The sequence below is a fragment of the Neophocaena asiaeorientalis genome, unplaced genomic scaffold (genome assembly GCF_003031525.2).
Source record: "Neophocaena asiaeorientalis asiaeorientalis breed wild unplaced genomic scaffold, Neophocaena_asiaeorientalis_V1.1 scaffold521, whole genome shotgun sequence".
NCBI lineage: Eukaryota > Metazoa > Chordata > Mammalia > Artiodactyla > Phocoenidae > Neophocaena > Neophocaena asiaeorientalis.
The window spans coordinates 2,415,433-2,431,662 of NW_020174712.1; the positions used below are offsets into that span (position 1 = coordinate 2,415,433).

At 45.3% G+C, this 16,230-nt stretch overlaps 1 protein-coding gene across 2 annotated transcripts in view; it reads right to left on the bottom strand.

The window, feature by feature from the left end:
- Nucleotides 1-2,306: 2,306 nt before the first annotated feature.
- ACSL1 (acyl-CoA synthetase long chain family member 1) overlaps nucleotides 2,307-16,230 on the bottom strand; it is a 66,859-nt gene continuing 52,935 nt past the window's right edge. Inside the window, exons 12-21 of one of the 2 annotated variants that reach the window (XM_024759948.1) lie at nucleotides 14,784-14,918; nucleotides 12,925-13,059; nucleotides 11,991-12,086; nucleotides 11,038-11,110; nucleotides 9,156-9,244; nucleotides 8,079-8,195; nucleotides 5,194-5,337; nucleotides 4,018-4,119; nucleotides 3,838-3,909; nucleotides 2,307-3,461 (exon numbers count right to left, since the gene is read on the bottom strand). In XM_024759948.1, the coding sequence (XP_024615716.1) occupies nucleotides 3,321-3,461; nucleotides 3,838-3,909; nucleotides 4,018-4,119; nucleotides 5,194-5,337; nucleotides 8,079-8,195; nucleotides 9,156-9,244; nucleotides 11,038-11,110; nucleotides 11,991-12,086; nucleotides 12,925-13,059; nucleotides 14,784-14,918 (1,104 nt within the window). In that variant the 3' untranslated portion in view covers nucleotides 2,307-3,320. The remainder of the gene's footprint in view (nucleotides 3,462-3,837; nucleotides 3,910-4,017; nucleotides 4,120-5,193; nucleotides 5,338-8,078; nucleotides 8,196-9,155; nucleotides 9,245-11,037; nucleotides 11,111-11,990; nucleotides 12,087-12,924; nucleotides 13,060-14,783; nucleotides 14,919-16,230) is intronic. The other variant, XM_024759949.1, reaches the window with a different exon arrangement.

Here is a 16,230-nt window from a genome sequence, read left to right on the forward strand (position 1 = left end):
GAAATAAGCCAGACACTGTATGATTCACTCCTATGCGGCACCTAAAGTAGTCAAATTCAGAGACAGCAGAACGGCGGTGGCCAGGGGCTGGGGCGAGGAGGGAATGGGAGTTATTTCTTAATGCGCAGAGTTTCGGTTTTGCAACATGAAAAGTCCTGGAGACGGACTGGATGGCGGCGACGGGTGTACAACAGTGTGAGCGCACTAAACGCCGCTGAACTGTGTGCTTGATGATGAAGATGATCAATCTCGTGTATTTTCCCAGAAGTGTTTTTAAAAAGAAAACAAAACAGTGTTTCTGTCAACCTCATTACAGAAGCTTGGTTCAAAATTTCAAATATTTGTTCAAATGAGAGTAATTTAACAAACACCCACCAGTTGCTAAGTCCTGTGCTGGGAGCCCAGGGAGGAGACAGAAAGGTCACGGTTCCCGTGAGGGAATGAGAGCAAGAGGGCGCAGGGCAGAAAAAGACACGAGGAACTTGATAACCTTACTAAAGAGGCAGACTGGATGAGGAGGCTTTTTTTTTTTTTTAAAGATTATTTTGATGTGGACCATTGTTTTTTTAAAAGTCTTTATTGAATTTGTTACAATATTGCTTCCGTTTTTTAAAAATTTTTATTTTTGGCTGTGTTGGGTCTTCGTTGCTGCACGCGGGCTTTCTCTAGTTGTGGCGAGTGGGGGCTACTCTTTGTTGCGGTGTGCGGGCTTCTCACTGCGGTGGCTTCTCTTGTTGCGGAGCATGGGCTCTAGAGTGCAGGCTCAGTAGTTGTGGCAAGCGGGCTTCAGTCGTTATGGCTCAGGGGCTCTAGAGCACAGGCTCAGTAGTTGTGGCGCACGGGCTTAGTTGCTCTGCGGCATGTGGGATCTTCCCGGACCAGGGCTCGAACCCCTGTCCCCTGCGCTGGCAGGCGGATTCTTAACCACTGTGCCACCAGAGAAGCCCTGCTTCTGTTTTATGTTTTGGATTTTTGGCCCTGAGGCATGTAGGCTCTCAGCTCCCCGACTGGGGCTTGAACCCAAACCCCCTGCACTGGAAGGTGGACCGCCAGGGAAGTCCCGTGTATGAGGAGTCTTACCAGAGAGGGGTGCACAGGGCTTGAGCTTTAGAGGAAGAAAGCAGACATCAGCACCCCAAACCCAAGACTGCAGGGAAAGAGGACTGAAAACAGGCTACAGAAAAACTTAGGGGGTGATTAACCAAGACCTCTGGAGAAGAAAATCTTTAAAATGACAGCGTAGGGTAGCGACAGAAGAAACAGTCGGCTGCTGTCAATGGGACACCTTCTCCGACAGTTCCACGGGGAGAGAATGACTCCAGTGAGGCCGAATGAAATCCACCCCAGGACCACCAACTGCTGCGATGCCTCCTGCACTGCCGCTTTCCCCCTGAGATTTGCACTTTCAAGAATATCCATGTTATTCACACCAAGACTTTCTTCTCTGCAACATAGCAGGGCCGTTGCTGGGAGCTGGCCGGGGCCCCGGCGTCAGCAACTGGAAGTGTCGGGATGACTGCGTCCTAGGAAGCAGACCTGGGAGGGAGGAAAGAACTGGGAGGTTGAGGTCATTCTTGCTCTTCGCTTGTGCACATCAGAGGCCACGCCGAACGCGACACCTGACGCAAAAGGGAGGCTTCACTCACTTGAAATGCAGAAATATTTATTTTGGTTTCCTTCATTGTTTTTGGAAATTCTGTTTTGGTTTATAAAACATAGAAATAGCCAACACTTAAAGCAAACATTCAAAACCCCATTGTGACAAATTATTGACTTCTTGTGCGATTAAGAATGCACGTATGAAGCTAGGCTACCAAATAGCGTTATTACGACAACTCTTTAGGGCAAACCCTGTTGTGCTTGTATAATACAGGTAGTCACATATCCACAAACAACTGCTTTCAACATATAAATGACAACTAAATTCAGTCACATGTGGCAAAGACTTGCAGTAAAGTGAAATGCTGTTAATTACCCAAATTAACTTAAAAAAAAAATCCCTTGAGAAGTTAACCCCAGGAAATGAGTTTTCCAGATTCCTATGTCTTAGAATTTTGGCTTGTCAACTACATTTCATAGAAATCAGGTAGCATTATGATAGAAGAGCATTAATTACCATCCATTTCAATAAGTAGCCAAGTGTATCTAGTCCCTTAATTTTTTTTTTTTTTTTTTTTTTTTTGCGGTACGCGGGCCTCTCACTGCTGTGGCTTCTCCCGTGGCAGAGCACAGGTTCCGGACGCGCAGGCTCAGCGGCCATGGCTCACGGGCCCAGCCGCTCCGCGGCATGTGGGATCCTCCCGGACCGGGGTACGAACCTGTATCCCCTGCATCGGCAGGCGGACTCTCAACCACTGCGCCACCAGGGAAGCCCCCTTAATATTTTTAAAGACATGCCTTGCCTGAGAGTTTATTCTGGGGAAAAAAAGCCACTTAATCACAACGTACTCTTCTGATATGAAAACCACATTAAAAACCATCACAGACAGAGCGACGGGTTCAGTGAAGATAAAGTGGACAGTTCTTCAGGCGTCACAGTTGAACATGGCTGATCCAGGTCATTGTTTCCTTGTTGAAATGCTTGTCTTCACTGCAGAGTCTAAGGCAGATTTTTTAAATAACCCCTGGGAAGGGATGGAGGGAGGGAATCGGGTCTCGAGAAGAGGGTCGGCGAATATTCTGCTCTGTGGACGCCAGAATCCACCTGCTCTGGTGAGCGGCCATCCACCCATACCTGCATTGTTCTGAGTTAGGTCCATCCTCTGCTCCAATAGGAGTGACAGGGGTTAATCAGAAGGGTCACATGAGACGGGGAGGGGACGGTGGCAGGGATTAAAAAAAAACCTCTGGTCCACGTGCAACCTCCTGCAGCTGGGACAGTTCTTGTTTGTAAGGGACGGCTCCCTCCAGTGCACGGTACTCTTCAGAGCAGCAGACACCTGCAGAATTTGCAGCAAGTAGCAGACATCTCAGAAATAGCAAAGTCCTAACCACTTGGTTAGCAAAAAAGGGAGACAAGTTTTCATCCTCTTTTTAAACTGAGGAAGTCGTAAATAACTTAGCACATTTATAGTTTCCCCTTTACAATTATTTTAAGGCTCATTTTGGAAATTATGTATCACCGTGAACATGGTCTGCAATGCGATGTGACCATAAGGCAGTGTTCCACTCCCTCTAAGCTTCCTGTGATGAGAATCTGAACGCACGAGGCAGACAAAGACGCTCCTTCCCTACTTGCTGTTGTCAAAACTACCCACTGAGGCCACGGGTGGGAGAAGACCACGGAGGCATGCGGCCTCTTCCCAACTTCCTTCCTCGCATTAGATTTTGATGGTGGAATAGAGTTCATCGATCTGTGACCTGAAATAATTCCGAAGCTCTGGCCTTTTAGCCTTCATCGTTGGGGTCAGAAGGCCGTTGTCAACAGAGAATAATTCAGGGTGGAGACTAATACCTTTGACCTGCAAAGAAACCAGGCAGTCAAAGGAGGAAAGGGGCACGGAGGTCACCTGAGTCTAAAAAGCACTTAAGCTTCCCAAGGGATAAAGATCCTTCTGGGCGACTCAAGCCAGCCTCTCAGGCCAGGTCCCACTGCACTGTCGCAACAAAGGGCAGTGGCCTGTTGTCAGTACAGAATCAGGACTGTGGCCTGACCTCCAGGAAGAGAATTCATACCCTTGGTTACAAAAATCCCCTCCCCTACCAAACCACTCCACTATCCCTTCCGCACAGATGTCTTTACGTCACCTCATCCTCTTCTATAATATATTCACAAAAAGCATCCTCCAGTCAAAACCCCGTTTTGCAGGAATTCATACACTTGGATGCAAGTCTTACCTGTTCAAATGGTTTTAGGCCAGCATCCTTCCCAAGTATCACCATGTCTTCCAGAACAGCTTTTTGGACACCCTAATAAGGCAAGAAAAGTAAGATCCTTACTCCCGTGGCGGGAGTCCCTGAACTTTGCACTTAATGCAAAGGGCGGGTCAGAAGTAGGCTGCACACTTCGGAACCTACCTTGCTTCTGCACAGCTCTTCAAAGGAGCCTTCAAAGCCTCGCTTCCGGGCCCAGGGACCTAGCGTCTCAATGTCTGGTACCACAATTGCTATGAGAAATGCCTTTAACAGAGACAAGTAAGTTATTAACGGGCTTGATCCAGATGCTCTAAAACTGTGGTTCTTTATTATCTGCAGCCTGGGGCCCTGGGAGAATCTGATGGGAGTTACAGATCCTCTTTTCAGAGCATGTTACCAGCCCCAGAGTCTGTGGGGCCCAGGTTAACTCCTGCCTCTGAAATATAGACAGCGTTGGGGATTTTGCAATAAATGTTTTAAAACCACCATTGGAAATCAAAACCTAATAAAACCCTAATTTTTACTTACTCATATATATTTTAAAAAATAAAACAGGGTCAAATAAGCAAACAAGGGGATAGATATCAGATAACTGCTTTATAAAAAGAGAAAATGTATGCAGATTCATTTAGAAGAAACTCTAATACCTCATTCTTTACAATTTAGAGACAACGAAACTGAATAAAAATTAGAGGCATGGGTATGATTCCAGGTCGAAGAAAAATAGGTTCACTTTCTTGTAAGAAAATATTCTTCCAAAATTATTTGAAAATTTCAAGATTTGTAGAAATATTAACCCTCAGGAAACCAGACACCCTTCTCTTCCTTCCCACCATCTGTCCAAAATTTTAGCAAATGATGTCTCATTGCAATACTGATGTTGGTTTTCGACTTTAAGATATGTTGGCTCACAACCACCATTTGCTCAAAAATGACGTAGGAGACATATCATAACAAGTTGGGTTTAATATGTTTGAAAATTCTAAAGTTTCTTATAACCTGTATATCAATATTTCCCCTCATAATTAAATTAGAAGCTTATTTTACCCACTCCCTTGGTATCCTTATCCAACTTCCCTTGGTAATATGAAATTAAAGAGAAAAAAACTTTTCTGGATAAGAATTGCCAAGAATAAGAGGTACAAATTTCCAGTTACAAAATAGATGAAAAAAGAAACGCCAAGCAGTAAAAACCAGTAATGTGTTGATAATATTCCAGCACCTCAGACATGAAAGTCAACTCACACCCATCACAAACTTCCCATCACACTGAAAGGCCCTGGACTTCTAGGCCCGGGCCATGCTGGCCACAGAATTCACGGCTGGGGCAGTGCGTACCTGCAAGCTCTCTCCGTGGACAAACACCTGAGCGACAGGTTCACTTTGCTGGTAGATGTTTTCAATCTTCTCCGGAGCTATGTACTCTCCTTGTGCCAGTTTAAAGATGTGCTTTTTCCTGTCAATGATCTTCAAGGTGCCATTCTGTTTGGAGGGCGGGGAGCGGCCTGTGAGCAGGTCCGGCAGCTGCTTTCCCCCCAGCAGCAGGCATTTTCTGTACACTATCATTTAATCCTAATAACCTCTGGCAGGCGTCAGCTGTTAACCCATTTTGCAGAGAGGCAAACTGAGGCTTAGAGAGATTATGTAACCTCCCCCAGGCCACTGAGCAGATAGAGAGACAGAGAAGGGACTTGGGAGCCCCCCTCACTCCCAGCCAACCAGAGCACCCGACTTGCTCCCTTCAGCTCAGCAAGTTTCACTTTGTCTCATATCTGAATCGGCCGCTCGATGGGGTAAAGGTCCTCGAGAGCTGAGATGCGCTCATCCTCCCACAGGGCTCTGCGCAGAGCAGGGGCTGCAGAGGCAGCAGCTCACTTCCCTCTGTCCCTGTTCCAGGGCGGGGGTAGAAGGGGGCTGTCAGCTGCCCCCATGATGACTGTGGGGATGCGAGAATCTCCAGACCAGACTCGCCAAATGCCAGTAGCTCCCACCTCCCCATCTCCCGTAAACAAAACCCCATCCCCACCCGAGGCCACTCTCTCGCTTCAGAGAGTCATCCACTGGAAAGTTCTCAGCCCACATCAGTTTTGCTCCGTTTCCAAAGGGAGCCGACTGAGGTCCAGGGAGATTATGAGATGTGCTCCTTAGAGCCATAGTCAGAATTAGAACGGATACTTCATCCCTCCTGAGTCTGGAAAGAGGGACTTAATTTATTTCTAAATAGCCTGGGTGGACTTGCCTGCTGGTCCAGTGGGTAAGATTCCAAGCTCCCAATATAGGGGGTCTGGGTTCAATCCCTGGTGGGGGAACTAAATCCTGTATGCATGCCACAACTGAGAGTCCACATGCTGCAACTAAAGATCCCACATGTTGCAACTAAGACCCAGCGTAGCCAAAATAAATCAATAATAAATAAATAAATAAATATTAAGAAAAAGAAAAAAAAGAACCACGGTGAAGTACCATAATGTCTATGAAAAAAATAAAGAGCTTGGGTACTCTGAAATTAATTGGGGGGGTGTTCTTCAAAACAATAAAAATTTCGGAGTATAAAGCACCATAAAAGAGGGCAGACAGCAGAAGCAAGAAGAATACAATCCTGCAACCGGTGGAACAAAAACTACATTCACAGAAAGACAGACAAGATGAAAAGGCAGAGGGCTATGTATCAGATGAAGGAACAAGATAAAACCCCAGAAAAACAACTAAATGAAGTGGAGACAGGCAACCTTCCAGAAAAAGAATTCAGAATAATGATAGTGAAGATGATCCAGGACCTCGGAAAAAGAACGGAGGCAAAGACCAAGAAGATGCAAGAAATGTTTAACAAAGACCTAGAAGAATTAAAGAACAAACACCTAGAAGAATTAAAGAACAAACAGAGATGAACAATACAATAACTGAAATGAAAAATACACTAGAAGGAATCAACAGCACCTTTTCAGACCACAATGCTATGAGATTGGAAATGAATTACAGGGAAAAAAATGTAAAATACACAAACATATGGAGGCTAAACACTCCGTTACTAAATAACAAAGAGATCACTGAAGAAATCAAAGAGGAAATTAAAAAATACCTAGACACAACTGACAATGAAAACACGATCATCCAAAACCTATGGGATGCAGCAAAAGCAGTTCTAAGAGGGAAGTTTACAGCTATACTAGCCTACCTCAAGAAACAAGAAAAATCTCAAATAAACAATCTAACCTTACACCTAAAGGAACCAGAGAAAGAAGAACAAACAAAACCCAAGATGTAGAGAACAAACATAGGGACACCAAGGGGGGAAAGTGATGGTGGGGGGATGGTGGTGTGATGCATTGGGAGATTGGGATTGACATGTATACACTGATGTGTATAAAATTGATGACTAATAAGAACCTGCTCTATAAAAAAATACAATTAAAAAATTAAAAAAAAAAAGTTCTAAAACTAATGTTCCCTAAACCAATGGTCATCATGTTTTTCTCCTTTTTCAAACTGTCCAAGAACAGCAGAAATAAAGGGGAATTTCTAAGTAATCATTCCTCATAGGTGATAAATAAGTAAATAAATAAATAAAGCACCTGTAAGACTAGAACAATACACAATAATAAAAATTACACTAGCCATTTGAGTGCTTGCAATTAAACACAGTAACAACTTTAAAAAGCAGTGGTGTCACCACAACAAGCAAAAGTGGTGAAACCTACAGGTCGGCTTTTTGCACAAGCATCTCACTCCAAAGACGGACTCCTTATTTCTCTATAGTAAACGGTTCTGAGGCTAAGTTCAAAGGGATAGCCTGATCCTCTAAGTACTTATCCTGTTTTTACTGAGATGACAATGTTAAGAAACATGTGTGCTCACAAATTTTCACCTGTCGTACATGCCTGGCAGCTTATGCAGTGCCCCCAGACCTTAACTAAGGCCTCAACATCAAGGCACAGCAGTGAAATGTGAAAAGCCAGACACAGTGTCTCTGGATTTCAAGCCAGAAGCAGCAACCGGAAAGGATGTCAAGCATCAAAACAAAACATATTTGCTGCCATTAAAGTGAAAATGCTACACGAGGATGCTAAGTATAAGCCTGTTTCCTGCAGAAGACAGAAGGGTCTACGCTCCACCACTCGGTAAGGAGAAAGGGGAGGGAAAGCTAGGGTGCCACTGCGACGTGGGGTTTTTTCTTCCCTATGGTGGAACAAAAGTGTCTGTGAACAGGGGAGGGGACCACTTACTGGTAACCACTTTCCAATGTCCCCTGTGTGCAACCAGCCGTCTTTATCCAGAGCTTCTGCTGTGTTTGTTGGGTCCTTTAAGTAGCCTTGAAATACATTAGCCCCTTTCACACACACCTGAGGGGAAAAGATCGGGAGGGAGGCGTGGGAGTTGGAAGAAGGTGGATGAAAGGTACAAACATCCAGTTATAAGATAAATAAGGACCAGGGGTGTCATGTACAGCATGGCGACTACAGTTAGCACAGCCATATGGAAGATTTTAAAGTTGTTAAGAGAGCAGATCTTAAAGAGTTCTCATCACAAGGGAAAAAAACACATTTCTTCTTTTTTTTGTATCTATATGAGAGGATGGATGTTTACTAAACTTGCTGCGGTGATCATTTCACAATATATGCGAGTCAAATCATGATGCTGTACACCTTAAACTCACACCGTGCTAGATGTCAATTATATCTCAACAAAACTGGAGGGGGAAAAAGATGATCTGTTAAGAGCTCTGACTGGGGCTTCTCCAGAGAAAACTCGTGTGTGTGTGAGTGTGTGTGTGTGTGTGTGTGTGTGTGTGTGTGTGTGTCTCTCCCAGAGCTACCAGAGCCCCGCTGGCATCGTGGCAGCACCTCCAATCCCCCACTTCCCTTCCATAATGGCCTTGGCTGTAGTCAAGTTCCAGGGCTCACGCTCACCCTAGGCTCTGGATCAGAGCTTCTGGAAAATCCCAAGGGGGTGAAATCCCAAAGCAATTTGGCCTTCCTTCCTCTAGCCAGTAGCTCACTAACAGGCATGGAGGGCAATTAGCAGACAGGAAGCCGTGGCCCAGGACTTCAGGCCCTGGAGCCTCTGTACCCTCCTGGGCCCTCGGCCCCATCGTGGCTGGTGGCAGAAGGCAGGCATTAGAGCCCCCCCCACCTCCCTACCCGCCCTGCGAGTTAGGCATAAATGTACCGTCAAAAAGAAGCCTGTGTGACTCAGGGTCACCAGCAACACCAAGCTCAGTGGCTTTACGTGCTGTGGTGCTGAGAGGTGGCTGGTTACTGGAGGAGCCCGCAGTGAGGGGGTGACTGCGGGATTTCACTCACCTCGCCCTCGCCCTTGGCAGCCATGTAATTCATTTCTTCCACATCGACAAGCTTTATAATGTTGCAAGGCATTGGGGCACCAACATGGCCTGTATATCAAATAAAAGATGATCACTCCTACCGTGACTACCGATATCCTTAGGACAGATCACTTTTATCACAAACAAGCCCACTCACGATGAGAACAGAGGGTATAAACCTCTGGTTTCGGCAATCACAGCCTGTCTCCCCCTGGCAAATTACAGAGTTTATTCCTAGAAAAGAGACAAAAACAGTCCAATGTCTCCTAGGGAGCTTTCCCAAGTCTGATGCTCCAAATTGTTTTTCAAAGTATAAATGATCTGGCTGCTCATTTTCAGGGTTTCTTTGAACACCTGGAAGCAGGTTTCCTGAAACTTTCACCTGGTTCCCATGATCTGAGGGCCCTGCTCTCCCTCATACAGAGGTCACGTCCCCGTTCTCTATAAGAACAGACCTTGACGGGTCAGATGGTTCTGACCACTACGGCCTTATTCCTTTGATTATAAACGAACATGTTTTACATGTAAGTTTATGAAGACAGGACAGCGATTCTTTTCACAGATCACTTAACTCTCTTGCCAAATGGTGCTAGGACTGGGTTCTTTTCCCAAAACAAGAGTAACAGATGTTAGATTTTTAAGAGTATCACAAGTCATTCTTCCTATGTTTTGATAATTTTAGCTTAAAGAAGTCACTATTCAAATTCTCTAGCCGGTAAGGCACCAGGAGTTAAAAATTAAACAAACAGGGACTTCCCTGGTGGCGCAGTGGTTAAGAATCCACCTGCCAATGCAGAGGACATGGGTTCGATCCCTGGTCCAGGAAGATTCCACATGCCGCGGAGCAACTAAGCCCGTGCGCCACAACTACTGAGTCCATGTGCCACCACTACTGAAGCCCGCGTGCCTAGAGCCCGTGCTCCACAACAAGAGAAGCCACCGCAATGAGAAGCCCACGCACAGCAACGAAGAGTAGCCCCCGCTCGCCGCAACTAGAGAAAGCCCACATGCAGCGACGAAGACCCAACACAGCCAAAAATAAATAAATTCATTAAAAAAAAATTAAACACCATGAAAAAGGTTCACAGACTGTTAGTGCCAATCGCAGTGGAATTATGCTACTAGAAAGTGCTTGATACTAGAATCTATGTCATTAGATGCTCATATGTGTAAAACAGCAAACAAATCACAGAATTTATTTATCACAGTGCAGAATACACTGCCGGTGTGGGACAGGGGAAAGCATAGGAGTTTTGTGGTCAGACCTGGGTTGGAATCCTGGCTCCAAAATATAAAGCTGTGTAAATTCTTATACATTATTGACATGCTTTTTAGCCAACAATCAATCATGTCCTCGCAGAGGTAACAGGGCTTCTCTCACAGGGGTGCTGGGATGAAGCGCATATAATATGCATCATAAACTCCCGAGGCAGAACCTCAGGCAGGACAGTTTGTCCTCCCCTGTTTTTTCCTTTTGGGACAAAGGACTTGTGTTTATTTCTGTATGGAGTCTCTGGAAATTTAATTAAAATTTACCAGCAAATAATTAGGCCCCAATCAATTCCTGGAAAGCTCTGTTGGGCCAAACATTCTGAACCTGGTATAAAGAACACCATCTCTAGATGTGACCTTCAGCATCTATGTAAGTCTCTGTTGCCACCTACCCAGGTTGGCAGGCATTGACAGTCGGAGCCTCAAAGTCACATCCCACTCTGCCACAGGGCCCCCTGGTTTCCAAGATTGTTGACCCCAAGGCCTAATCATCAGAGACACAGCACTTGTTTAAGTTGGTTTATTAACCCAATTCCAGTAATTCCAATGCCAAAAGTAAGATCCCGATAAGGAAAGTCCTGCCATCATACCTGCAGTCCAGTCCCCAGGCACAGTCAGGCAGCACCCGGCAGTGCACTCGGTCTGTCCATAGCCTTCGTAGAACTGGGTCACCAAGAGGTGGGACGGGAAGAGAGGGGGACAGTCACACCTCTGCTGGAAGTGCTCAGTAACTAAGTTCCTCTAGCTCGTTTGGTAACCTCAGCCCATACACTACAACACGCTTTATTACAGCACCCAACGTACTCACCCACGTAGGAGACAATGGCATTCACAGGTCACGCCGTGCACCACCTGCCCAGGGACTCACTCACTCCGTCGGCTCGGCTACTTATCACCCAGTCTCTGCTGGCTCCCTCCCCCCCTTAAGAAAGGGTCTCTGCATGCTTTGCAGGTCGCCTTATCACTTACTGCCAATCCCCATGCCCTCACACCTGATCTAAAGGTATCTTCTGTGCCTCACCCTAGAGAAAATTACCCAGTGGTGGACACAAATGCATAGTCTGCCTGGGGTAAAGGATATATACAGGCACACTTCATTTTATTCGCTCTGCACATACTGCATTTCTTACAAATTGAAGGTTTGTGGCAACGCTGCGTTGTCAGATGACGGCTAGCAATAAAGTATTTTTAAATTAAGATATACACATTGCTTTTTAGACATAATCCTATTGCACACTTAACAGACTACAGACTAGTGTAAACATTACTTTTATCTGCACCAGGAACCCAAAAAGTTCATGTGACTGGCTTTACTGCGATATTGGCTTTGTTGCAACATTGGCTTTATTGCAGTGGTCTGGAACTGAATCTGCTGTTATCTCCGAGGTGTGCCTATACCCCTTTCTCCAAGCAACCTAGGAATAACATGATCTTCCAAACAACAATATGGCACACGGAGGAGAAGAAGAGTGCCTTTTGGAAAGCAGACTCCTGGGCAGGACTCGGTCCGAGACCAGGGGAGGTGCGGAGGGAGGCGCCTCACCTGGCAGCCCAGCGCGGCTCTCAGGAAGGTCAGCACGGTGGCGGACACGGGCGCTGCTCCTGTGATCATCAGCCGTACTTTTCCTCCCAGGCTCGACTTGCAAAGCAGGGAGAGGGGAGAGGGTGAGGGGCAAGTGACTGGAAGGTGGCGGGCTTCTCAAAGATTCCTTCTTGGAACCCCAATACTCTAACCCACCAGCTCCTTGTCTGCAGGCTGCACAGAACTCACTGCGCCCGACGACGCACAGGCACCCCAAGGGGGACACCTGACTGGAGTTTGGTTCCACCCGAAACCACTCCATTCACTCTCAACAGGTGTGGAAAATAAAGCAACACCTCTATACCTGCAGGTGTTTTAAGGAATTAGAACAAGAGTGTCATGGGTTTATGGCAACCACCACCTTCTGGGGGACATAATATTATTCCGTATTCTTTATCACTCATGCCTAAAAAAATACCTCAAGAGTTCCAGAATGGTAAAACAAAATGGAGAATCAGAAAGGCTATGCTACCTGATTCCTTTTCTGCCCTGGATGGCTAAACACTGTTCAGATTTATCTTGGACACTGAGGTTTTGCTAATGGCTTTGTCCTTAGTTTTTAGAAATGTGCCAGAAATTCTCTCTCTCACCTTCTCTTTTAAAAACAGTCCTCACACAATATAGGGGTAGGGGATTAAGAGGTACAAACTATTAGGTATAAAATAAGCTACAAGGATATATTGTACAACATGGGGAATATAGCCAATATTTTATAATAACTATAAATGGAGTATAATCTTTAGAAATTGTGAATTACTATATTGTACACCTGTAACTTATATAATATTGTACATCAACTATACTTCAGTTGAAAAAAAAAAAAAGAGTCCTCACAGAAAGTTTGAAACGCAAAGGCGCTTACATGACAAATAACCGTTGTGAGTCAATGTGCTACCTGTATTTTGTGGAAGATCAACTTATCCCACAGGCTGTTGTTTCTAATGATGCCACTGCGAAGCTCGGCTTCTTTCCTCCTGGAGGCAAAGTCCAACAGCCATCGCTTCAGCGTGGTGTTTGCCTGAGCAAAAATCTAATAAGTCAAGAAGCAAGAAGGTTTCACAATAAGTAGGATGGCGAGATACTAAGAAGTCAGATAATAACAAGTGTCGGTGAAAATGTAGAGAAATTGGAACCCTCATACACTGCTGGTGGGAATGTAAAATGGTGCAGCTCCTTTAGAAAACAGACCAGTGGTTCCTCAGTTAAACACAGAGTGACTGTACGACTAGCAATTCCGCTCCTAGGCACATACCCGAGAGAATGAAAACACATGTCCACACAGCCTCTTGCCCGTGAATGTTCACAGCAGCATTATTCATAATAGCCAAAAAGCAGAAACAACCCAAATGCCCATCAATGGATGGATGGATAAATAAAACGTGTTGAATCCATGCAGCGGAATATTATTTGGCCATTAAAAGGAATGAAGTATGGATGCATGCTATGACATGGATGGACCTTGAAAGCATACTAAGCAAAAGAAGCCAGCAACAAAAGAATACTGCATGATTCCATTCGCATGAAAATCCAGAATAGGGGAATCTATAGATTCAGGAAGTAGATGAGTTTTTTGGGTGGTGGAGGGAGGTAGCAGGGTGGAGGATGATACCACATCCTTTTTGAGGTGATAAAAATGTTCTAAAATGGACTGTAATGGTGGTTGCAGAACTCTGTGAATGTACTAAAAACCTTTGAATTGCACACTTAATGGGTGAATTGCATGTAATGTGAATTATATCTCAATAAAGCTGTTTTACAATTTTTTAAAAAAGAACTATTAAGAAAATGAGAAGGTTGGCACTTCCCTGGTGGCGCAGTGGTTAAGAATCTGCCTGACCATGCAGGGGACACAGGTTCGATCCCTGGTCCGGAAGATTCCACATGCCGCAGAGCAACTAAGCCCATGCATCACAACTACTGAGCCTGCGCTTCAGAGCTCGCGTGCCACAACTACTGAACCCATGTGCCACAACTACTGAACCCATGTGCCACACCTACTGAGCCTGCACACCACAGCTACTGAAGCCCGCGTGCCTAGAGCCCACGCTCTACAACAAGAGAAGCCACTGCAATGAGAAGCCCGCGCCCCACAGCAAAGAGTAGCCCCCGCTCATCGCAACTAGAGAAAGCCCGTGGGCAGCAACGAAGACCCAACGCAGCCAAAAATAAATAAATTTTTTTTAAAAATGAGAAGGTTCTCTATAGATGACGAAAGCCATGTCTCAAAATAAAGAGTATTAGAATTGCCCAGTCCAAATTCATTCTAGAGACTGCTCACACCACACGGGGTCCTGCCCCAGCTGTGGGGTCCGTGCTCTAAAGGCTCACCATCTCCTCTCGGTCCCTGGCTTGGTTTAGTCACGTTTCTCAGGGTGGCTAAGTAAGTAATATTTTTCATGCAGTGGAGCTTTACAATATATAAAGCCTTTTCATATGATGTAATTAGCATCTTTATGAGATGGAGGAGGTAACAGTCCACTGTAAAGATGAGAAAACAGAGGCTCAAAGAGTTTATCATGAAAATAAAACAAGCTCCACCTCACACCTGTATTGTGCCTTCCAGTTGACAAGGTGTGTCCATAGGCACTTTCTCTTATAACCATCACTCACAGCTCTGGGAGGTAAAAGCACTCAGCTTTATTAGCAGAGGGGTAAACTGCAGTCCCTCGAGAGAGTAACGGCAGCGGCCATGGTCACACATGGTCTTGGACTCAAGGTCTGGAGCTCTGCCCCTTCTCTTCGCTTGGCACTTACTCTGTCAAACATCCGGTTCAGCAGTCTGGGGACCACAGGGAAGATGGTGGGTTGAAGGGTCTTGAGATCATCCATAAGCAGCCTGATGTCTCCTTGGAAAAATCCTATTTTAGCTCCGTGACTCAGCATCAAAAACTAGAGAGGTAAATAGAAACATCCAACATGTCATCATTACAGCAGGCATTACACAACACACACAGACACACAAGGCTCCAGTGTTAGCATTTCAGACCAGCTTCCAGAAATCATAAAGTTCCTAAATGTCAGGAGCTTTTAAAACAATGTGCTTGTGTCCTCGTACAACACGGGCATGTGGCATCGCTCTCGATTATCCTGAAGATAAAAGGACTAGTAAGAAACCAGGGAACGTGGTTTTCAGTGATGATCAGAGGGGTTCTGCTATTTTAGCTTCAATAATAAATACCTGCTGAATGAATGACATGGTATTCGATAATCCAAGTATTTTTAGCCTTCCAGAAACTTTAGGTCTAACTTATTCTCATCAGAAAAACTTAGCTACTTGCCTTAGCTTTTTAAAGTCTCATCTCTTCTATCTGAATCTAACTAAAAACTTCTGAGTAGTCAGAATACGCTGCGGCTGAGGCACTAGGCCATCTGTACCGCAGCAGTTCGCATTCGGCTATAACCTAGTGCCTGAATTTTTTCCTGTCTGATGCAAGCTGCACTGGCAAGCCACAGGCACTTGACAAAGAGTCTGCCTGCTTTAAATTTTAAAAAGAAAGAGAGATTCAAGAGATGATGCAACGGAAGTACAAACAGTCTCAGGCTTGAAAGCAGAAACAACTAGAAAGGTTCATTGTTTAAAAATTAAAGCTCGGAGGTTTCTGTTCAGTGTGGCCTGCCTCCTGGGCACACTTTGAAAACTAGTTCCACTGTCAACACGTCTGCAATCACTCTGTAAACTCACAAGGTCTCCTGAGGCATGCAGGAGACACAAGTATCTGATGGAAGATCCTTGATCCTTTGGGGGAAGTGAATCCTACACAGGGCGGCAGCTAGTCAAAGGGCCAGGATTTTATCAGCTGCCCCTCACTCTCTAATACCTGCCCAGTACCTGCAACACAGCTGGTGCCCCGTGAACATTCATTAAATGAGTGAGCAGTGCTCACTGTTTCTCCTATAAGCATACAATCCAAAACTGTCCAAGAAGGAAAAAAGATGGTTCTTGGTCAGTTTTTAAATTAGTCACACACTTGTGTATGAGGAGCTCAGACAGAGGTCAGCTGAAGGTCATCCCGCTTTGCCAAAGGCACTTGGAATATTGCTGAAAAAATGAATCTGGAGTCAACTTGTGCCTTATGAACAAGCACAGTCAAAAATAGAGACTTCTGGGACTTCCCTGGCGGTCCAGTGGTTAGGACTCCACACCTTCCACTGCAGAGAGCACGGGTTTGATCGCTGGTCGGGGTACTAAGATCCCAGAAGC